The 23,407-nt window shown below is 50.9% G+C and overlaps 6 protein-coding genes and 1 non-coding gene across 7 annotated transcripts; 5 read left to right on the forward strand and 2 right to left on the reverse strand.

The window, feature by feature from the left end:
• Window positions 1-59: 59 nt before the first annotated feature.
• On the forward strand, window positions 60-131 carry tRNA-Thr(AGT). Its single transcript has one exon. It is a non-coding gene; the product is annotated as a tRNA-Thr (tRNA).
• Window positions 132-255: 124 nt separating this feature from the next.
• Window positions 256-840, reverse strand: UHO2_04587 (uncharacterized protein; the record flags this gene model as incomplete). Its single annotated transcript, XM_041558579.1, has 1 exon — window positions 256-840. The coding sequence occupies one exon, from the start codon at window positions 838-840 to the stop codon at window positions 256-258; it is 585 nt and encodes a 194-aa protein (XP_041414513.1).
• Window positions 841-1,465: 625 nt separating this feature from the next.
• On the forward strand, window positions 1,466-2,380 carry UHO2_04588 (uncharacterized protein; the record flags this gene model as incomplete). Its single annotated transcript, XM_041558580.1, has 3 exons — window positions 1,466-1,666; window positions 1,778-1,840; window positions 1,928-2,380. 3 exons carry the CDS (start codon window positions 1,466-1,468, stop codon window positions 2,378-2,380), a joined length of 717 nt encoding a protein of 238 aa, XP_041414514.1.
• A 4,699-nt stretch (window positions 2,381-7,079) lies between these two features.
• UHO2_04589 (uncharacterized protein) lies at window positions 7,080-8,309 on the reverse strand (the record flags this gene model as incomplete). Its single annotated transcript, XM_041558581.1, has 1 exon — window positions 7,080-8,309. One exon carries the CDS (start codon window positions 8,307-8,309, stop codon window positions 7,080-7,082), a length of 1,230 nt encoding a protein of 409 aa, XP_041414515.1.
• A 667-nt stretch (window positions 8,310-8,976) lies between these two features.
• Window positions 8,977-13,089, forward strand: UHO2_04590 (uncharacterized protein; the record flags this gene model as incomplete). The annotated part of the gene is made up of 1 exon (XM_041558582.1): window positions 8,977-13,089. One exon carries the CDS (start codon window positions 8,977-8,979, stop codon window positions 13,087-13,089), a length of 4,113 nt encoding a protein of 1,370 aa, XP_041414516.1.
• Window positions 13,090-15,907: 2,818 nt separating this feature from the next.
• Window positions 15,908-19,054, forward strand: UHO2_04591 (uncharacterized protein; the record flags this gene model as incomplete). Its single annotated transcript, XM_041558583.1, has 1 exon — window positions 15,908-19,054. The coding sequence occupies one exon, from the start codon at window positions 15,908-15,910 to the stop codon at window positions 19,052-19,054; it is 3,147 nt and encodes a 1,048-aa protein (XP_041414517.1).
• A 1,652-nt stretch (window positions 19,055-20,706) lies between these two features.
• UHO2_04592 (Guanine nucleotide-binding protein alpha-3 subunit) lies at window positions 20,707-21,771 on the forward strand (the record flags this gene model as incomplete). The annotated part of the gene is made up of 1 exon (XM_041558584.1): window positions 20,707-21,771. One exon carries the CDS (start codon window positions 20,707-20,709, stop codon window positions 21,769-21,771), a length of 1,065 nt encoding a protein of 354 aa, XP_041414518.1.
• Window positions 21,772-23,407: the final 1,636 nt, after the last annotated feature.

Consider the following 23,407-nt stretch of genomic DNA (forward strand, 5'->3'; position numbering starts at 1 on the left):
TTTAAATATACAACCTTTTTGGACCCCAGCATGGAAAGCCCAAAACAGGCTGTTCTTCTGCCTCCTTAGCTCAGCGGTAGAGCACTTCACTAGTAATGAAGAGGTCAGTCGTTCGAGTCGGCTAGGAGGCATTTTTTTATTTTTTATTTTTTATTTTTTATTTTTATTTTTTTATTTTTTTGTTTTTTTTTGACTTTTCAATTAAACAGGATCGTCCGAAAGCAAACGGCTGCCTAAGACTGGACGCAATGCCCATCAATGATCACCCCTCGTACTAGCATACTTGTCCCTAAACTCGTGCATCCCAGCCACACCACCTTCATGAAAACCCGCATTCCCAGCCTGCAAATCGTACTTCAACATCTCTTGCTCCGTTGCACTTGCACTCAATCCATCGCTTACACTCGCACTCGCATTGCCTCCGACAGCATTTGCCCCTCCCTTCAGTTGCCCCCTCAATCCCAACTCGGCATTCTCCACCGCGCCCAGATTATGCTCCAACTGCTGTCTCGCCGTGATATACGCTACACCCGTTCCTGCTAGCAAACCCGAAAGATAGCTCGCATTCTTGGAAAGATTCAAGGCTTTACGAGAGATGAAAGCTGAAATCACACCTCCGCCGAAACCGAGAGCAATACCGCCGAGTTGTGCGGAACGGTTGGCTGCACCCACTTGGTTGACAGGGAGTGGAGGATGGGTTGCAGTATCGAGCTTGCCAGCATTTCGACCGAGATTGATGGTTGTCTGAGTCGGGTAGCCGCCTGGAGAGTTAGGGTTTGGGGAGGAGACGGTGCCACCGTGATTTGCAGGTGGGTTGGCATTGGGTGCTGTAAATGACATGATCTCGATTCCTTTGAGGACACTCGACTAGGGATGTGAGGCGTCCGAAGGCTGTACGAAGTCGCTGTAGTTGATTGAAGAGAGGGTGAGTGGCTACGATGCAAAGTCATGCTAAGCATCTATCCAAAAATCGGCTCCTTCACCTCCACACAGAATGAGTCCCGAGTCCCGAAAAATAATTCGCTACCCAACCAAAAAGGCCAATTATTCTAAAAAAAAGAGTTGAAGATGCGCCGGCATCTTCACGGGTTTCACAGGGTCCATGGAACAATACAGGGTCTGTGGAACATAAGTGAATCCTCGATGAAGAAAAACTGCATATAGGTGGCAATGCATGTGGGATGCATACATGTTGTCATAGTGACACAAAGGAGATTGCAACTCAGGGGCAACAATGAATAGTGACTCATCATGGATTGATAAGGGTTGGAGGCAATAATCAAGTATATATATGCTCATATACACAGTAGTACACAGATTGAATGTTAAGCTTTTTACAAGAAGAACATATGCCCATGTTAGGTGCTTGTTAGTAGCCCAAACTAGCGTACAGGACTTGTATATCTTCAACTGATTAAGAGTCTGAAGCTCTACCAACTGAGCTTATCAGGACCCCTTCACCATTATGGCAGACAACACCAAAATGCAAGCTGGTGCAGGCAGAGCCAAAGGAGGTAGAAAAGGTAAAGCCCCTCAACTGCGAGTTGCTGATAATGAAGTCACCAATGAGACAGAAGCTGAAGTGACTGATGATGAAGCCAATGAAGAAACAAACTCTGATTCTGATCAAGACAGCAGCAGCAAGCAATATAACTTCTGCACCTTGGTGAAGCTTCTTGAGCCAGTGCCCAAGCTCACATCACAGAACTACTATAGTTGGAATGTCCACATCAAGTCCTTCCTCTGATCTGTTCCCCATGCTATGAAACACCTTGAGGGAACATATGACAAGAAACACCCGAAGTGGAACTGTGCCTTTGATGATGCCATGATGAATGCAGTATGTGGCACCATTGATACCACCAGGGAATATAACATCAACTATTTGATTCTTGACATCATCAGGGAATACCACATGTTCCATCAGGTCTGGAAGAAGATTGAAAATGGCTTGACCAATGAAGCCACCACAACTTCATGCCAAATTGCCCTCATTGCCCAGTTAGGCAAGCTCAGGATGTTCAACTCTGATGCTCAAAAGCTCATTCAGGAAATTAGGTCTATCCAGACAGAGAGCAGCTTGTTGGGAAAACCTTTTGCCAATGACACTTTGTTCTCAAACTTACAGAAGTGCACTATCTGCCACCCAATGTATAAAGAAATGGTTGCCACCATTAGCCAGCTTACTTTTAACACTCTTGCTACAGCTTTGACTATTCAGCAATCAGCAATTGAGAATTACCCTGCTCAGAAGGTTGACCCCCACCAAGCTAGTGCCAGAGTTGCCAGCAGCAATGACCAAGATGAACCAACCTTGAAGGATGGGAGGGATGAGAAGGATGAAGACAACACCAATGCCAAGGTCACTGCTCAGCCCTGAAGGCTTCGGTGCTGGATCTGCAAGCGACCAGGACACAGAATCAGCCAGTGCAATGCTATGGTAACCATTCCTGAAAACTCCTCCCTTGCCAAGACCAAATAGGAACCATGGTGTTCCTTCACACCAAGTTGGCAGAGGCCCCTAGACTCTAAAGAAACATCCCATTGGATCTTAGACTCTGGGGCCAGTTATCACATGGTCAATGTTTATAGCATGCTTATCAACCCTAAAACCTGTCAAAAACATGTATTCATGGCCAGAAGCAAGGTTTTAGAAGCAACAGCTATTGGAGATGCCAGCATATCAACAAATAACAGAGATGTACTACTCCATAATGTATTGTATGTTAGGCATCTCAATATTAACCTTTTTGTCAGGGGTCTCACGCCTGAAACCCAGGTCGGTCTGTCAAGATACTTGGTGACTATCAAACTGTGTGACAGCTATTGTCTTGGTATCAGTTTCGATGAGCTACATTGCTCAGTGACTATCAAGTTGCATGATGACAGTGGGTGGCATTTGTGGTATATACTATCATAGGTTTCAGCTGACCTCTGTGGACACTCTGTTCAGGGGTAGCTCAGCACAATCAATATCAATACATAGGTTGTGATGACACCAAGGTCTGGTGTGAGTGTTGATGATGATGAGGTTGAAGGCATTGGTGATAAGGTTGGTGAGTGTTGATGATGATGAGGTTAATGGTGTTGGTAAAAAGGTTGGTGGTGTCAACATGAGTGTCCAGTGTGCTGACTAATGCTTGAAGTGATCCCCAGACTGCAGTGGACTACTGCCTTCGGTTCTATCTATATCCGGACCACTGACCTGCTATGGGCTGCCTTTGGATGTCAGGTAGTGGTGATACAACACATGCACTACAATGAGGAGCAACCTTGATAGATTGCTACTATGCTGACTGGAACTAATATATACTTATGCTGAAGTGATAACTAGTTATGGTGTGTGTAGAGTGGATGAGGATCCACTTGACCTTTGATGATGAGAAAGTATGGTTATATACCTCTTCACAGCGTTGCCAGTGATGCTGCTCCTGCTCTCTCTCCAGAGAGTACCTTCTTCATCGAGTACTGTACAGGGGGCCCCTCTAGCACCACTCCTGTCCTCCTTGAGCTATCCTGCTTGCTTGGCACCCCTGTGCCTCTTGAGCTGTGTTGACTCCTTCAACACTGCTCCTCCTCCTCAGGACCTGCTTGCTGGTTTCCTATACACTGCTCCTTCTCCTTTGACCAGTGACAGTTCCTTTGACTCTTGTCTCTCAAGCCCCTGAGTGATAACCATCTGCATGCTCCTTGAGCTTGGTCCTCTTCATGGCTGTGCCTGGCCCTCCTCACATATGGGCCCAGTCCCCCTTTGCATGTGAGTCCATGGAAGTCCATGGTCTCCATGGAGACTGCACTACAACCATGCTCACCACTGGTATCGACTAGATCTCCGATACCTGTGCTCCTTCCATATGAACCAGTGACCCTCCTGCTTCTTGAGCATTCAGGCCCATGACATTGGGTTTTAAAAATTAAAACGGATGCAAACCTGATCCTGACGAAGTTCAAGGCAAGGCTGGTAGCACGAGGTTTCACACAAAGAGAAGGGATTGACTACATGGAGGTGTTCACACCCATGGCACCCATTCAGTCTATTCGAGGAGTTTTAGCCATAGCAACTGTATGAAATTGGGAGGTGGACTACATCAACGTCAAGCAGGCATACTTGAACTCAACACTACACCATGATGTCTTCCTGAAGCTGCCAATTGGAACAATGATCCCCTCAGGAAAATTTCTAAAGTTAATTAAGGGACTGTACAGACTAAAACAATCAGGCTGAGAATGGAATGTGGAACTGGATTTACATTTGTGAAGCATAGGCTTCCATTGCATGCCAAGTGCACCTTGCCTATACTCGAGAGGAACCAGAGGCAGTCTGACCATCATTACAGCATATGTGGATGACATGCTCATAGCATCCCCCAGTCATGAGGAGGTGGATCACACCAAGAGGGAAATAAAGACTAAATGGGGCACAGAGGATAACAGACCAGTGAAGGAGTTTTTGGGCATAAGCATCAACCAAGACAGGGCACAGAAGAAGATGTCACTTGATCTATCAGCCTACATTAAAGTGATGGTGGGCAAATGGTTACAAATGACTGATCTGAAGTCCTGGGTACCAATGCAAGGAATAGTGAGTATTACCAGGGAAGACAAATGTGGTCCAATAGAAGCCAAGCGATACCAAGAGCTAGTTGGACAACTATTATGGGTATCAAACACTGCACACCCAGACATATCATTCACCATAGGGGTACTAGCAAGATACATGTCAAGTCTGACAAGCAGTGCATGGAAAGCAGCTATCCATCTGCTCAAATACCTGAATCAAACCAGCGAATATAAGCTGATCTTTGGAGACAGATTGAGCAAGCACTCAGAACACCCAGTCATCATGTATACAGATGCAAACTGGGCATCAAACCCAATGAATGGACAAAGGAGCATGTCAGGAGCAGTGACATATGTGTATGGGTGTCTGGTCAGCTGGAAGTTGCACATTCAAAAGTGTGTAGCATTATCGGCCATGGAAGCAGAATTTGTTGCTGCCTCAGAAGCAGCAAGAGAGGCACTCTTCTTCTCCTATCTTCTCAGGGACCTAGAGGTAGGAATGATCCAACCAACCTTGTGCACCAACAGTCAGGGATGCATTCAGGTGAGTAAGGATCCTGCAAAACATTGGAAATTGAAACACATAGACACTAGGTATCACTTCATCAGGGATCATGTACAGGATGGAGAGATAGCAATTGAATTTGTTGGAACAGCAAACAATGTGGCAGACATCTTAACAAAGCCACTAAAGGGTTTGGCAACATCCCAGCTAGCTCAGTCGTTAGGGTTGGCAATGCTGTTGAAGGGGGGAGTTGAAGATGCACTGGCATCTTCATGGGTTTCACAGGGTCCACAGAACAATATGGGGTCTGCAGAACATAAGCAAATCCTCGATGAAGAAAAACTGCATATAGGTGGCAATGCATGTGGGATGCATATGCATTGTCATAGTGACACACAGGAGATTGCAACTCAGGGGCAACAATGAATAGTGACTTGTCATGGGCCTGAATGCTCAAGAAGCAGGAGGGTCACTGGTTCATATGGAAGGAGCACAGGTATCGGAGATCTAGTCGATACCAGTAGAGAGCATGGTTGTAGTGCAGTCTCCATGGAGACCATGGACTTCCATGGACTCACATGCAAAGGGGGACTGGGCCCATATGTGAGGAGGGCCAGGCACAGCCATGAAGAGGACCAAGCTCAAGGAGCATGCAGATGGTTATCACTCAGGGGCTTGAGAGACAAGAGTCAAAGGAACTGTCACTGGTCAAAGGAGAAGGAGCAGTGTATAGGAAACCAGCAAGCAGGTCCTGAGGAGGAGGAGCAGTGTTGAAGGAGTCAACACAGCTCAAGAGGCACAGGGGTGCCAAGCAAGCAGGATAGCAAGGAGGAGGAGCAGTGTCGAAGGAGTTGACACAGCTCAAGAGGCACAGGGGTGCCAAGCAAGCAGGATAGCAAGGAGGAGGAGCAGTGCTAGAGGGGCCCCTGTACAGTACTTGATGAAGAAGGTACTCTCTGGAGAGAGAGCAGGAGCAGCGTCGCTGGCAACGCTGTGAAGAGGTATATAACCATACTTCTCATCATCAAAGGTCGAGTGGATCCTCATCCACTCTACACCCATCATAACTAGTTATCACTTCAGCATAAGTATATATTAGTTTCAGTCAGCATAGTAGCAATCTATCAAGGTTGCTCCTCATTGTAGTGCATGTGTTGTATCACCACTACCTGACATCTGAAGGCAGTTCATAGCAAACCAGTGGTCCAGATATAGATAGAACTGAAGGCAGTAGTCCACTGCAGTCTGGGGATCACTTCAAGCATCAAGTCAACACACTGGACACTTGTGTTGATGCCACCAACCTTATCACCAACACCATCAACCTCATTACCATCAACACTCACCAACCTTATCACCAACACCATCAACCTCATCATCATCAACACTCACACCAGACCTTGGTGTCATCATAACCTACATATTGTTATTGATTGTGCCAAGCTACCCCTGAACAGAGTGTCCACAGAGGTCAGCTGAAACCTATGACAGTATATACAATGAATGTCACCCACTGTCATCATGCAACTTGATAGTTGCCAAGCAACTAGCTCATCAAGACTGATACCAAGACAATAGCTGTCACACAGTTTGATAGTCACTGAGTATCTCGATAGACCGACCTGGGTTTCAGGCACGAGACCCCTGACATGACTCATCATGGATTGATAAGGGTTGGAGGCGATCATCAAGTATATATATGCTCATATACACAGTAGTACACAGATTGAATGTTAAGCTTTTTACAAGAAGAACATATGCCCATGTTAGGTGCTTGTTAGTAGCCCAAACTAGCGTACAGGACTTGTATATCTTCAACTAAAAGGGATGGAATCAGAGGTCGCGAAAATCGTGGCATTTTCGACTTCACAAAGAACTCATTTGCAGCAGCCTAGCCTTCTTCGACACAGCACATGAAACGACGAGCAAGAAGCATACGTAGGATGCATACTTGCATTCCAAGCAGGGGTATAATGTTCTATGAACATACAGTAAAAGAGGTTTCTCGCAGCCATCAGGCACCGACACGAGCAGCCCTAGCAAAAATTGCCTCCTGTTCCGCCTTCTTCTGCTTCTGAATCTGTGCCTTCCTGATCACCAAACGACGGTTCAGATACTCGAACACAAACAAGCCCTGCGAGTTAGTGCCAATCTGTGTCGCTTTCTCTTTTTCATCTGCCACAGCTGGTTCTGCTGCAGTCTGTGTAGCAGTAGCTTTCGTTTCTTTGGTAGCCGCAGCAACATCAACGGCCTTCTTGTTCTTTTTGCTTTTCTTGTCTTCCTTTTCCTTTTCCTTCTTTTCCTTCTTTTCCTTCTTCTTCTTCTTCTTCTTCTTTTTTTCGTCTTCTGAAGAATCAGAGTCAGAGTTGGAGCCTCCTTCAGCTTGTAGTCGTCTGTCAACGTCCATTAGTGCAATTTCGCTTCCGCCTGGTCCAGGATATGTTTTGGATGGTGCAAGTGTTGGTGTGCATGTCCCTGACCCAACTTTCGGTGTACCAGCTGTAGAGGAGGAAGGTGTAGATGCGATACCGAGAATCTCGTTAACACTAGCGAGGTCGTTAGCAGAGACCATGCGTTTGGCACGCAGAAATTTGGCTCGATGTGCTAATCGTACCGGTCTGCCCTGTACAACGTCCTTCTTGATCTCTGCCACCGCAGTTTTATCTTTCGCCAGAACAGCATCAGCGTTTGCAACTGCAGACACAGCTTCCTCTTTCTCTTTTTTCCATCGCTTGCTCTCCTTCTCCTTCTTGCTCTTCTTGGAGGAAGAGAGATCGTCGGTTGTGGAATCGAGTTTGCGCTTCTTAGACTTGTCTTTCTCCTCCTTCTTGTCCTTCTCCTCTTTCTTGCTCTTCTTGCTCTTCTTGCTCTTCTTTTCGTCCTCATCGTCAGAGGTAGAAGTAGAAGCAACGACAGACGAAGATGACGAAGCAGCATTAGCGGCGTTGAGTCGTTCAAACAAGCTTCCCAGATCGCCGCCTCCTCCTACCCAAATATCCTTGCCGTTGGCTCTCGCTTCCCGTTCGTGTCGCTGTGCACCGATCCCTTTGTTGTCCATCTTGTAGGCTACTTTGAGATTCTCGGTCAGACCAGGCATGGTGAGACCGAGAGACTGACCGGATGCCCAGCCCATTTGTGCGAGCATGCGTTGGCCCGGTGCGGAGCTGTCGTTGAGCCATGCTGTGTTACGCGTAGTTGCGGAGCCGACGAGGCGCTGCTTCTGTTTTGGGCCTGATAGACCCATCTTTGCGGCTGTATATAGGGATGTGGAGCTAGTGATGGCCTCGAAAATCTGTCTAAGAGTCCAGAGCTGAGTATATGGGAAGGTCTCCGCCTGAAAGATACGGTGGAATGGCAAGCTGGCGAAACCAAAGACGTCGAGAAGCTCCTTGGCCGTGTTCCTTCGACGTTTATAAATTGAACTTTTTTCAAGGTTTTCAGACCTTTTTTTTCTCTTTTGTTTTGTTTTGTGTTTTTTTTTTTTTTGTTTTTTTTTGTTTTTTTTTGTTTTTTTTCAGGCGCAACTTCGGGAGTCGGATTTGCTTTCAGACCCTAAATTCGAGCCCGATGATCGGGCGACCGTCATTCCACTATTTTTGCGGGGTTGAAGTTCGCAGTCACAGTTGATAGCGCTTAGGCCACATTGATTTGACAGCTTCTGGTAACAACTTCGCTTGGTCAACTCATCTCCGCAGTCTCTTGCTTCAATCCTTACACCTTCTCTAAAGCTCTAGCAGTATGCAGAGCGAAGCATCACGCTAATGCGCTGACACAATATGGCACGTTATCACCTTTCCTGCTGATTCTCCTCCGTCGCCGTTGCCGAAATTGGCGCTTCCGTACCAAGAACACGAGGTGAACAGTCGCAGCTGCAGCGTTGCGAGCTGAACACAGCTGGAACGACGCTCAAGATGCCATCAGAGACCAACAGTCCAGCGTTCCCGTCAACGGAAATCTCAGCCGCCGTCACCTCTCCCCCGCTTCACCTTCCACCCGCTGGACAAGATGGCTTCGATGCACGGAGGGCTGTCTCCGGCCCAATTGATCCGGACAACACAGCTGGTCCCAATGGGACCACTGCTCCTATCCCAATACCTTCCACGGACGCTAAAACTGTGAAGCAGCCTGTATCTCAGCGACACCCATCCAACACCTTCTATCGCTCATGTGAGATTTCGTTCATGGAGCCTGTCGGTTCGATGTCTATCAGTCCGGCCAATCGAGATGTTGTCCTAGCCGCACGTAAAGGCCTTTTCATCATTGATCTCGAGGACCCTTTTGCACCACCTCGATTCCTAGCACACATGACAACATGGGAAGCTGTTGACATTCAGTGGTCGCCTCATCCAGCGAGAAGTAATTGGGTCGCCAGTACTTCCAACCAAAAGCTCCTTATCTGGAACTTGGATCGGCCAGGTGATCCACGCGCTGCCCCACCTCTCATCAGGATGCTACATCGCGGCTCCATCCACCGCAGTTGCAGTCCAGTGGTGCCAAGCAATCCACACTTTGCAACACAACGAAGCAGCGCTTATCAGAGCATCTACAATAGTCAGAGCCTTCACTCTGGCGTTACCGGCGGCACTCGAAGCGGGTTCGGCGCTGTCTCCGCTACTTCGCCCTATGGCAACACTCCGATCTCAGCTTCGCAGTTTCAGCTAGCCACACCGAAATCCTCGGCTATTGAACACGTCCTTCACGCGCACACACGAGCGATCACAGATATCAATTGGTCTCCCTTCCATCCAGAAGTGGTTGCTTCGAGCTCCATCGACACTTGGACTTGGGTGTGGGATCTTCGCATGAGTGGAACATCAGATGGTAGAGGACGACAGAAACCAGCACAGGGCTACTCAGCATGGAATGCAGCAGTCACACAAGTCAAGTTCAATCGTGCTAGTGAACATCGTCTCGCCTCCACATGCGATAACAAGGTTCTCATCTGGGACGACCGCAAAGGGTCGTTGCCGCTAGCTACGATTGAAGCACACGAAAGCAAGATCTACGGGATCGATTGGAGTCGGGATACCAGTTTAGGCCTCGATAGGCTGGTAACGTGCTCACTGGACAGAACAGTCAAGTTCTGGAATTTGGGCTCGGATACTTCGCAAGCTGCAATCGGAGCGAGAGAGTTGGTTACAGAGGCTGAGTCTATCATTGAGACCAAGACGCCCGTTTGGAGAGCTCGTCATTTGCCCTTTGGTAACGGAGTCATGACCCTGCCTCAACGTGGAGATACAACGTTGAGCATGTGGGCTAAAGATCAGCCGGAGGAGCCACAGGCAACATTCGCTGGTCACACAGACATTGTCAAAGAGTACCTCTTCCGTACAAAGGGAGGACAAGATAGGGAGAGTGACGATCGACAGTTCCAGCTGATCACTTGGTCGAAGGATCAGACGCTTCGACTCTGGCCAGTCAGCGATGAGGCGACACGCAAAGTAGGTCACAAGCCAGGCGCTCCTATTCGTGTTCTGCTCACAAGAGCCGATGCTCCTGACATCTCGTACCGCGACCCGCCTCTCGCATTGCCAGCTGCTGGAGAGGATGCGGCCATGATGACGAGCCAAGCTTCGGGCAGCAACATCACTTCATCGTCCATCCTGCCTCCTGAGCACGCAACCCGATCACTGCTCAGCGGAAAAGGTAGTGGCAGCAAGATCCAAGCCACCTCTCCTTACGGCTCTTCCACGTCTGGATTCCAGAACGTCATTCGCGATGGCAGAATGAGCCCACTCGCACCTTTCGGGTCAAGCGCAGGCAACAAGAGGAGCCTGCATCACAGCTCGAGCCACGGTGATCTCGGGGCGGATCTCAACCCATTCTCACGTAGCCCCAGGGAAAATTTTGCCCGCTCATGGAGTCGAATGGAGGGACAGCAGGTATTCGGGAGTGGGTTCGGACGCGGTAGTACCTCACAAATGCATCAGTTGGCGCGATCGTTGCCGAAACAGGCCGGCGAGCAAGGTGGAAGCCGGTTTGGGACTTGGTATCACAGCAGCTCCAAGTATGGTGGTGGGAGTGCATCGCAGCACAGTGGCGGCCACTCGTCGTTCAAGGTCCCGGCCAATCTGCGCGGCAAGCCTGTCACAGGAGCGGGACCAGCATCAAAGCAGAGGCCAGCCAATCCGCGTCGTTCTTCTGGGCGGCCGCTTCCGATTCAGGAAGAGTTTCCGATTCGGGAAGAGCACCACGGAGGGTTGCACAAGCGTTCGCAAAGGCGCAGAGAGCAAGAGAGAGCAGCAAAGAGAGAGGAGCGGCGCAAGTTGGCGAAAGCGATGGATACTCGCACTGCTCGAAAGGCAGTTGGTGCAGCCATGCGACTTGATCGTGGCCGAGCAGCAGCACCTGCGGTTGACCCGATCGAATGGATTGCCAACGTGCGACTCGAAAAAGAGAACCTTTCCGAGGATCAAACCGGCGGCAAGACAAGTCAAGCTCGTGACTCTGACAGCATTTTCCCCTCTGGCTTAGGCACCAGTGTCAAGGGCGCAGCCCGCACCGGCGTGGCGTTCGGTCGCGAAGGCCTTACAACTGAAGATGAAACAGACGCCGAAACTGGCTTCACAGCGCAGGGCCTCGGAGACGAGATCATAGGTATCAACCGCAAGCTTCCTCGCATCGTCTTCGAGAAAGTCGAACTTACGGGTCGCATGTGCGTGCTGACCATGTACGGGCCTTGGGCAGACCACGAACCTGCCTTCCTACGCATCAAGACTAAGTTCCCTGCCAGCTACCCTCACTGTCCACCGCTGTTCGACCTGGAGAAGAGCGCGAATATCAGTCTGAAAACTAGGTCGTATCTTCTGCGCGGGTTGACTCGGTTGTCGAATAAGGCAGCCAAAGCGGGGAGACCGTGTTTGGAGATCTGTGCGCGGTTCTTGATTGGCGAACCGATCAAGTCGCTCGATGAAGAAGAGAGGCATGGCGAAGATCATGAGATCGGGAGCGACTTTGCTGCCATCAGACTCGGTGATGAGGAGTCAGCTGTGTCGGATTCAGATTCAGAGCACGAGCTGTTGGCTTTCCGTCCAGCACGCATGGCAATTAGTCCGGGCGAAGCGCAGGTCAAACTCAAGATGCCAGCAAGGAGGATGGGAGCCAGCTTTGGTCCGAACAACGAGCTCGTCGTCTTTGGTGGATCTCTCAATCACTACCGGCAGTCACGCAACTCATCGAGGCAGACTTCGCGGCAAGTCTCAAGGCAAGTCTCGCGCCAAGGGTCGCGTTCAGCGTCCCAAGCACCACCCGACAGTGCCGTAGGCAGGAGCAAGTCGATCACGGCCCTTGCTCGTGCACAGTCCAAGTCGCGATCACGCTCCGGCATCGCTGGTACGCAAGAGGACACCGGCAGCGACGCCGGAGAGAGGAATGCAGCAAGTCGACGAAGAAATGAAGTTGACGATGGCGGAGAAGAGTCTCGCTTCCTGCGCTCTTACACTGCGTTATCGAATGCGATGTCGTCCCTGGCGCACTACTCGAGGAAAGCGAGCGAGGGTGTGACGACTGGCTACTCGGTACGCGACTCGGATGTTGTCCAGCTGATGAGCACCGACTTTTTCGCAAGACGATTGCTGCGTAAAAAGGACTTCTTTGACATCTTTGGCAACGCTACCGACAACTCGGGTGTCAAAGGTGGAGCAGCAACTCCAGGTGGCAAAGATGCGCTCTTGGCGAGGCAGAAGAACTCGTCAAGATTCTACAGTGGTAGTGGGGCTTCCACACCAGGCGCTCGACGTGGCGGCAAGGTTGGCGCTGATGTTGGTGCAGGTGGAGGGGCATTGGAGGATGAAGATGGAGGCGGCTCAGCGGATGAGCAACAAGGAGGGGGAGCGAATACATTGCATCATGCGGATCTGCTTGGATCACTCCCGGCGCCAGCAGCATTGCTTGCCTTGGACAGGCTTGAAGAGACGCGGAAGCGAAGACAGCTCGGATTGGTGACCATCTATCAATTTGTGGAGACGGTGGCTGAGGAAGATGGATATCCTGGCCAGTCGTCAACGTCATCTGCAGGAGCGTAATGTGGCTGTTCTGACTGTATAGTATGCTTGGAGGGAGCCATGGGAGTGGAGAGTTGCGGCTCCACGTTTGTCACCACCATCCTAGTGTCGCGTCTAACCAAGCGGCAGGACGGGTATGGCGAAATCGGGACTTTGAGCTCGGAGTTGCCCTGGCGGATTATTTGCAGCTCCGCAATTAGCATTTGGCGCTCCGCTGAACAGGATCGACCTGGGACCAAGCATGGGGCAGCGATGGTGAGAAGAAGCGATCTGCTCGCTCGGCTGTGGCCAAGGCGAAGGGCGAAGGGCTTTTTTGAATCTATGGTTTCATCTGACAGCGAAGCGAAGCAAGAGCGCACCTCCAAAAGCCGTCGTAGGAGTTAAAGCATGTCACTCCTAATCCGGTCTCACATTGACGCCAACTTTGCTCACTCGGATCTGCATCATGTTACCCGGATCTGCATCATGTTTCCCGGATCAACTATCGAGAGAGGTAGCAGCGTGCCAGCTAAGTAATACCCTACCAAGTTATGAACATCGCTGGCCGCTGCATTGACACGGATACGCCTCGGGGTGGTGAAGCGGCTAGTGCGAAATTGCTTTTCGGATACAGTCGAGGCGTAAAAGGTCACCGGGCGGCGATTGGAGTGGCTTTTGTGCTGATTACCGAATGACGATTGCCGATTGCCGATTGCCGATTGCCGATTGCCGATTGCCGATTGCCGATTGCCGATCGCTGTTAAAGGACGATGGGAAGAAAGGAGGATTTGGCCATGCTTGCAGCGCTGCTCACAGGCCAATGCAAGGAATAGGGGAGAGCGATCATTGCAGATCCGAGCGACGAAAATATGGGCAGCTTCATACGGTGAGCTAGGAAAGATTAAGTCTGAGTGGCTGTAAATGGAGTTGCAAGCAAGAGGTTAGGGTTAAATCAGACACCGCACCAACGCTTGCTGTCATGATGAGCTCTGACGTGCTCAAAGTATCATTACTCACCCACCTCTTGCGCTCTTCATTGCATCCATTGATGATGTCGTAGGGGCAAGCGTGCAGAGGGCGAGCCAAAGAGGCACCAACTTGTGATCGTCCATGATGCAATCTTTGATTGGAGAGAGATAGAGAGAAGGCTGAGTTGTGATTGCAAGCAGAACGGCAAGAAGCTCCTCTTCCAAGGTGATCTTAGACCAAGACCAAGAAGGTGAGATCGAGGTGTGATCAACGACAGTGCTCAGAGCGTGAGAGATTTCTCTGTTTCCAGCCGAGGAGCCGAGGAGCCGAGGAGCGGAGGAGCCGAGGAGCGGAGGTCGATTATGGCGGCTATTCACTTGGGGGTTGGCAAAAGAATATGTTGCGCTGGATGTCTATGTCAGGTCAGCCGCAATTTTCAGTCCAAGACAGGCAGAGATATCTGTTTGGACTAGTGGCTGGCCAGCAGTTGAGGAAGTTAAAGCCGCACAAAGCGTGGAGACAGTGAAGGTAGTGCTTACGGCCGAGTAGAAGGACTAAAATGTGTCACAACCTACTCAAGGCAAATGCTTTGTTATGCTCCGCAGTTAATGCGGCTCTCCGCCGCTCTCCTTTTGTATATATATAGACTTCTCGCTCTCTGTCTCTTACCACCACCATCATCGTAAAAATACCATACTCCTCAACTGATTAAGAGTCTGAAGCTCAGCAGCTTCCAGCCCACCGCCACCAAGATAGAGTCTGAAGCTCAGCAGCTTCCAGCGCACCGCCACCAAGATAGAGTCTGAAGCTCAGCAGCTTCCAGCGCACCGCCACCAAGATGCCACCAAGAGTAGACAGCGTAGCGCTACTCGAACGCACAATGCAAATGATCAGGGAAACTCACATCGACTGGGATGAAGACCAAGTCCTGGAGCGCGCCTTCTCGCTAATAAACATCCAACCCAACACCAACCAAGCGGAGAAGATCCCCAAGTCGGTGCTCAGCATCATATCGCAAATCGTCAAGCTCAACGAGAACAACTGGGCCATCTGGGAGCCGATGTTCATGGACTGTATCCGGCCGGTCAAGAACGCCAAGCGGATCCTCACTGAGGAGATTCCCAGGGGCCACACCGACTATGATGAGGAACTGGACAGCCACTTGCTGGGCCTCATCCTATCCTCCTGCGACCACGGACCCACCAGCCGCATCGACACCTACACAGTGCGGGAGCAAGGTGAGGAGGAGCAACTCGGCTCTACACTCTACAGGAAACTCAAGGCCGCACTCACAATAAACGACGAAGTTAAACTCTCCGCCATCCACGACCGAGTACACGAAGTAAAGCTAGCCCAGCGGAACATTGTCAACCTCGGTAAGGAGCTCGACCAAATCTGGAATGACGCAGCCAGGCTCGGAAGCCGCATGGACGAAAAGCTCAAGAAGTCTACTCTGTACCGCTGCGTCAAGGATGACTGGCTCTACACCCAGACAGTAGACTCCCTCAAAGCCGCTCAACCTGGTTGCAGCTACGAGTATGCCTACCATGCACTAGCCAAGAAGCACCAAGAAGCCGAGCTCTCAGGTCGTATCCGAGCCACGGCCAGAGTTGCAAGCAACAGAAGTCCGGCAGGCCAAGCTGGCGAGCACAGGCAGGTCCTTAACCAAGAGGGCTACAACAGGGGCAGGCGTGACCCTGCGCACCCTAATGAACCGGCCAAGTGCTACAAGTGTAGGCAACCCGGGCACATCACCATCAACTGCACCAACAGCCAGGAGCGAACCCCTACTCAGCAGGAATAGGGACTCGGGTGCACCTCCTTCGTAAGCAACACTGGCAACCGCAACCAAGACAGCACGTGGATTCTCGACTCAGGAGCTACACATCACATGGTACGTGATGGGGGTAAGCTCATTGCTTCGACGACGAAGCAAGGATCCGTAGACACTGCTGGGCATGAACGGTTGCGGGTACAGGCTATAGGCGATGCAACTTTGCGAGTAAGAGACGTCAAGATACCGCTCACTGATGTACTTCACGTCCCCAACCTTAGCAAGAACCTATTGTCAATCCCAGCGCTGACTGAAAATGGTGCACGCGTGATATTTGAAGAGTCTGGAGCTACTATCCTCCAACACGATGGGAGCATGGTCAAGAGCAAGACCAACCGGCGCAAGAAGAGATGGGAGGTCTACAGTGACGCCCTAGCAGCACAGCTCAATGATCCCCTAGAGGGCATTGATGCCACCACAACACCAGCAAAGCCCGCAAGCCACACAACGAGCAAACTATGGCATGAACGATTCGGTCACCCTGGCAGGAACAAGACCAAGCAAATCCAGGCCCACTACTTAGGAAAAGAGACACAGCTTGGACATGATGCAAGGGACTGCAACTGTTGCAGCCAAGCAAAGCAAACACGCGCAAGAATGACAAGCAGCAAGACAGAGCGAGCCCAGGCACCTCTGGAGCTGGTACACATTGACCTGATGACGGACCTGAAAGGCCATCCCAACTACCACCACGCATTGATAGTTGTAGATGACTCGTCATCTTACGTATATGTGAAACCACTCCTCAGCAAGGCCGAAGCGTTCCCTGCCCTAAAAGCATGGATCAAGACGGCAGAGATAGCAACGGACCACACACTAAAGTGCATCCGCAGCGACAACGGAACAGAGTGGTCCAGCTTTGGAGCAGAGGAATGGAAACGAGAAGCAGGGTTCAGGTGGCAGAAAACCACACCATACGTCAGCGCCCAGAACGGGAGAGCAGAGCGCATGATTAGATCCCTTCAAGAAAAAATGCGTGCAATGCTGGTTCAGAGATCGGTACCAAAGGAGCTGTGGCCCTACGCCATCATGGCCGCAGGGCACACACTGAACTTGACACCCTCCACCGAAGCAAATAGGGTTCCATACGAGGACTTCTATCGCAAGTCTGCGCATGGTTTGGCCAAGCAGCTGCGTGTCTTCGGTTGCCTCGCTTGGGTCCACCTCCCCAGGAAAGATCACGCAGGAAAGCACGGCGTAAGAGCAATCCCAGGAATCATGGTCGGATACGATGACGAGCACAAGGGATGGAAATTCTTCACCCCCGGCCACTCCCCATCCATACGGTGGAGCAACTCAGCCACATTCCACGAAGCCAAAGGTTGGCATGATCGCCCCAGCGAGCAGAGCCCACTGCAGTTCGGGTTCGAGAGCCTCGAAGCAGAAGGCACTAGACCCGAGGCAGATAGCGACAAGCCCGAACTGGAGGTGGAAGTACTCGACATGGAGGATCCACTCCCCGAGCCACACACTGCACCGCCCACCGACCCTACCGACGACAACAGGTCGGAGCTCGATGTCGAAGAGATGATTGGAGAAGCACATACAGCCGCCTTGAACCTCACGCCGACCTTAAAGGAAGCACTTGCCGGTGATGATGCGCAACAATGGCAGGAAGCCATACGCAAGGAGCTAGATGGACTCGAGGCAATGGGAACATGGGAGATAGTGGATGTTCCACCAAACACTAGACTGGTCGACTCCAAAATAGTCCTTCGGCTAAAATTGGATGCCGACGGCATACCCGTCCGGCACAAAGCAAGACTCGTCGCACGGGGCTTCACACAGCGGGAGGGTATTGACTTTGAAGAGACCTTCGCGCCTGTGGCACCACTCAGCGCAATAAGAGCCCTGTTATCCTTGGCAGTAGAGCGCAACTGGGAAATCCATCAGCTCGACATCACAATGGCTTACCTTAACTCCACGCTCAACCACGTGATCTACATGAAACCACCGGAAGGCGCCAAGGTGCCGACGGGGAAAGCCTACCGAGTCATCAAGGGACTATATGGTCTTAAACAGTCGGGACGGGAGTGGAACATGGAATTTGATAAGTTCCTGCGACGTTCAAACTTCCACAGGCTCGACTGCGCACCATGCATCTACACCAGAGGAGAAGGGGATAACTTCGCAATAGTGGTCATCTATGTCGATGACACGTTAATTATAGCCCCAACCCTAGAAACAGTAAGGCGCATCAAGGAGGAAATAGGCCAAAGATGGCGGATGGAGGATGGCGGCAACGTCTCCCACTTCCTCGGGATCAAAATCACCAGGAATCGAGAAGCAAAAACCATGGATCTCGAGCAAACCAGCTACGTCAAGCAGCTTCTGGATGAACACCTGGACAAGCGCAGGAGGAAATCTAGCGTCCCACTCCAAGATATCCCAGTCCCAGAGACGGCAGCAAGCATGGCAGAGCGAAAGGAATACCCACAGATCGTCGGCAAACTTCTGTGGCTGTCAAATGGAACACGTCCGGACATCAGCCAAGCTGTCGGCGTGCTTGCACGCTACATGACACAGCCGTCAAAGGAGCATTACAACGCTGCACAAAAGGTACTCCAATATTTGGACCACACACGTGACACCCACTTGCAATATGGCAGCGACAAGCAACAAGATTTCCTGACAGCGCACAGCGATGCAAACTGGGCAAGCGATGCCACAGCACAACGCAAGAGCTCATCTGGCTCAGCGGTGTTCGTGTGCGGCAACCTGGTAGCATGGAAGTCAGCTCTTCAGCGCTGCACCGCCCTATCGGCAGTGGAAGCAGAATTCGTAGCTGCGACAGAAGCCGCACAAGAGATCCTGTTCTTCAAACACCTCTTCAAGACCGTAGGCATTGACGTCGGTATCCCCACAATCTTTTCGGACAACACTGGCACTATTCAGGTTAGCAAGGATCCCGCGCAACACTGGAAGTTAAAGCACATCGATACCAAGTACCATTTCATCAGAGATAACGTGCAAGACGGAAAGGTCAAGATCAAGTACATCAACACTGCAGACAACTTAGCAGACCTCTTTACCAAGCCGGTGGGAAAGACCACGTTACAGCGCGCGCGACAGGGATTGGGACTGAAGGCCAAGCATGATGCAGTGGATCGGCAGCCTCCTGCCTTACCACTGAGGGAGGCAGTTGAGGAAGTTAAAGCCGCACAAAGCGTGGAGACAGTGAAGGTAGTGCTTACGGCCAAGTAGAAGGACTAAAATGTGTCACAACCTACTCAAGGCAAATGCTTTGTTATGCTCCGCAGTTAATGCGGCTCTCCGCCGCTCTCCTTTTGTATATATATAGACTTCTCGCTCTCTGTCTCTTACCACCACCATCATCGTAAAAATACCATACTCCTCAACTCCAGCTCTCCTAACTTTGACGGCGCTTTCTCTTGCTCTCTCTCTCTCTGTCCCTTTCCGCCTAAAAAGCTAGTCTGCGTTGGCGCTTTTGATGCATTTTCAGCTGCACTTTTCCTCTGCATTGCATTGGAGTGCAGTTTCAATTTTCTCCCATTTTCATCTTTTCTCGCTCATTCCACTCCACAGAGTGAAGCCACACAACCCACACAACACAAAACACACACACACACACACACACACACACACACACACAAGCACCGCCGCACGCTTCAGCCATTTAGGTCTTCCCTAGCAGCAGCAACACCCACAGGGGCCTTGTCTCTGAATACCTGAATAATCGCGCTCGCCTGTTCCTCGCTTTGGCCGCTACACTCTTTTTGTGATTGCCGGGCTACACAGAGCGTTTGTGTGTGTGTTGGTGTGTGTTGGTGTGCTTTTGCGTTGCGCTTCTCTTTAGGCCTTTGCTTTGGATTGCCTGTCAGACCAAATTCTGACGGCTGACGGCTGACTTTTTTGACATAACCACAGGAAAGATCTCCATCCGCCAGTTCATCCTCCTCTTTCTCCTCCTCTTTCTCCTCCTCAATATTATTGTCATTACCGTCGTCATTGTCGGCTCTTCCGTTATCATCTTCATTCATCTCGTCCTCCTTGGTTTATCCGACAATCTAGCGTCTCGGTGTTTCAGCTTGGATCGCTTTCGGCTTTCATCCGCCTGTTCCGCGCTTTTCTCAACACACGGTGATTCTCTTCCGGTTGGATCTCGTCTCGCTCGCTCTTCAGCAAAGCTACTGTCTTTGGTGTGTGATTGGCTAAATCACAGGAGGCGCTCAACCCTCTGCTGTCACGCTCAGCTCTTTCTCACGCCATTCAGCTTTCGACTTGCGGGCAGACACTCCTTCGGCCGTTCCGATCCGCTGACCACTGCTGCTCAATCCTAGTATCACTCTTGCCAGCATTATCGCCTTATCTCCGGACTGCCCGGCTTCGCGTCACCTCTAGACGGCAGAGAAGGATCCAAGTCTCTCTCGATCGATCCAGCTGAGGTCCAAGTCGGCTGATCCGCAGCTGAGCTTTCGCTGTCTTTCAGGCTCGAATCCTCACCGGCTCCAGCTTTAGCGTTGCGAGTTACTCTCTCTCGAGAGGGAGACTTTGGCGGGCCATACATCTTTCCTTGCCCTTTCAGGGATCGAGAAGCAGACCGGCTGGCAACTCGCCCAAAGAGAACAGCGCTGCCCTCCTTCGGCAAGGGAACAGCGACCCTCTCTCTCTCTCTCTCTCTCTCTCTTTCTTCCTCAGCGCTAGCTTTGCCAAGCCTTGATGCACTGCATCAGAGCATTCCGCACCTAACGATCATCACGCTGTGCCCCTTGGCATCGGACTTGCGTAACAGTCACCTCTGACCGCCCGTCCGGCGCTGCAGTTGGCGCTCGTCGCAAAGCGCAAAGATCGAAATCTCCCTTTACCGACTGGATCGAGTTTGAATAGATAGCAAAATGGGCAATTGCCTTTCTTCCTCAGATCAGAAGGAGGCCAAGGACCGGAGCGTGGCGATTGACAAGCAGATCGAACAGGATAGTCGACAGTTCAAGAAAGAGTGCAAGATCCTCCTCTTAGGTTCCGGCGAGTCGGGCAAGTCAACGATTGTCAAGCAGATGAAGATTATTCATCAGAATGGTTACTCCAAGGACGAGCTCTTGCTATATCGTCTTACCGTCATCAAGAATCTAGTCGACTCAGCACAAGCCATCGTGCTCGCCTTGCGAAAGTTCAAGATGGAGCCAGAGATGCCGGAAAACCGTGAAAATGTGGATGTCATCTTGCAATATAGAGTAGATGCCGATCCAGGAGCGACGCTCGATCATCCTATGGCAAGAAAGGTCGATTCGCTATGGAAGGATCCCATCATTCCAGCTATCATGGAACGCAGCAGCGAATTCTACCTCATGGACAGTGCCGCCTACTTTTTTGACAATGTCAATCGCATAGGTCAAGCAGACTACGTTCCAGACGAAAACGACGTTCTTCGCGCACGTTCCAAAACAACAGGCATCAGCGAGACTCGCTTCAACATGGGCCAGCTCTCAATACACCTCTTTGATGTTGGAGGTCAACGTTCAGAGCGCAAAAAGTGGATCCACTGCTTCGAAGCGGTCACCTCGATCATCTTTTGCGTCGCGCTAAGCGAGTACGATCAGGTGCTACTCGAAGAGAGCGGCCAAAACCGAATGGCCGAGTCACTCGTCTTGTTCGAGTCGGTCGTCAACAGTCGATGGTTCCTGCGAACCTCGGTGATTCTCTTTCTCAACAAGATCGACATCTTCAAGCAAAAAATTCCAAAGCAACCGCTATCCAAGTACTTTCCCGAATACAGCGGCGGTCCGGACATCAACAAGGCTGCAAAGTACATTCTTTGGAGATTTACACAGACCAACAGGGCGCGGCTCAGCATCTACCCGCATTTGACGCAGGCCACCGATACCAGCAACATTCGTCTCGTATTTGCAGCCGTCAAGGAGACCATTTTGACCAACGCGCTCAAGGATAGTGGTATCTTGTAGTGCAACAATCCTCCACACCGTTGGAGGTTCAGGATAGTTTCCTATCCCACTCTCGCAATCAAGATTGCAAAGTTCATCCAGCACAGACAGCAGAGCGCCTCCAGGCTTTCTCCTTGAGCACGCCGGGCAAGCAGAAGAGCACCAGTGACAACGGACCTGCCTGCGACTCTGTCGCTCCGACACATGGCGATCTATCAATTTCCTCCTTGCATCATCCTCTCCGCCCGGCATAGCAGCGGCTCAAGTCGCACTGCGCTCGTTTGTTCGTCGTCGACAGCCATCACATCGGTGCACCATCAATACAAATCTCTTGCACTCTTTAACTTTCTACACTTGTTTTAATGGAAACCCTTTTTATTTGTACTCTTTCGCATCAATCGCTCTCTTTCACCATCCTTCTTGCCTCTCACTGCTCTCTCAATGTCTCTTACTCACACACAATCGCAGCAACTTGCCACCTTTACACGTCTGGATGCCATGTCTGTGTCAGATAAAGTATTGCAGCAAGGATTGAGACTGATCAAAAGGATTGGTCCAGGAGGCGGGATGATCAAGATCGCTTCCACGCTCCATGTGTTAGCTGTTGATAGACATTGATTCTTGAGCTTGTCTTGACATGCAACCTTTGCTTGGCGAGCTGAGATGAGACAGATTGCTGCATTGGCATCCTACCCTTGCCTGAATGAAAAGAGGGCCAAGACACCAGCACGACTCACCACAAACAAGCACGCAGAGACGGTGAGAATGCGGTCCAATAATATCAGACTCAACCTACCGCTGGAAAGGCCGAGTCGAACAAGTAAACTCACATCTGCTCGATGCTGTCCAAGTTGGACGGCAGCGTATAGTAGGCTTCCGCTGGGGACCTTCGGGTTGGCACCAGGTCTGACTAGCCTAACAGGAGAAGACAAGCAAGTGGCGCTAGTAATGCAATGTCGCTTAACTCGCTTTGCCATTGTACTCCAACGTGGGTTGAGCAAGGCAGTGTCGCTTGTGCCCGTGGGGTGGCAAGCAAAGCTTCAGCCTCGAGTCTGCTGATGCAGATATGTCGGCGTGATCAGCATCGAGGCAGCAAGGCCTGTGCAGTGAAAGCGAGGTCTACAGGCGCCTCGTAATCAAGATCTGACAGAGAGAGAAAAACGTTGACTCCTAGCTCTCCCGACTTGCAATCGCACCGAGCCTTGTTTGCTTGACCTCCAGAAGCCTTGCTTTGTGAGATCGACATGGCAACAATAGCGACGACAGAAGAGACTCAAAGCTACCCACCATCCAAATCAGCAGGCAGCAGACCGTCGACCAGAATCCACTTTGGCATTGTTGCATCAAGTTTCGTTGATCTGCAAGCTTGGTTCTGCTCTTGTCGCTGTAACAGAAAACCCTTTTGCTGTCTCTCCTATCGAACTTTCCACCCAAATGTCGTCTTGCTATACGAGAAGCAGAAAGTAAGTTGCTTCCCCCTCCCCTCCTGCCCTCCTGCCCTCCTGCTCTTCTGCTCCTTTTCTGCCATCGATCTTGGCTGCCTCTCTTTCCCCCTCTCCTTCCCAACTCCTCTCTCCCTGTCTCTTTTCGATATACCGCGCGCTCTCTTCAGCAAACTGCATCGAAACCTTGCTGGTAGCCACCACCATTCGTTTCT

Source organism: Ustilago hordei, assembly GCF_900519145.1.
Source record: "Ustilago hordei strain Uho2 genome assembly, contig: UHO2_contig_09, whole genome shotgun sequence".
NCBI lineage: Eukaryota > Fungi > Basidiomycota > Ustilaginomycetes > Ustilaginales > Ustilaginaceae > Ustilago > Ustilago hordei.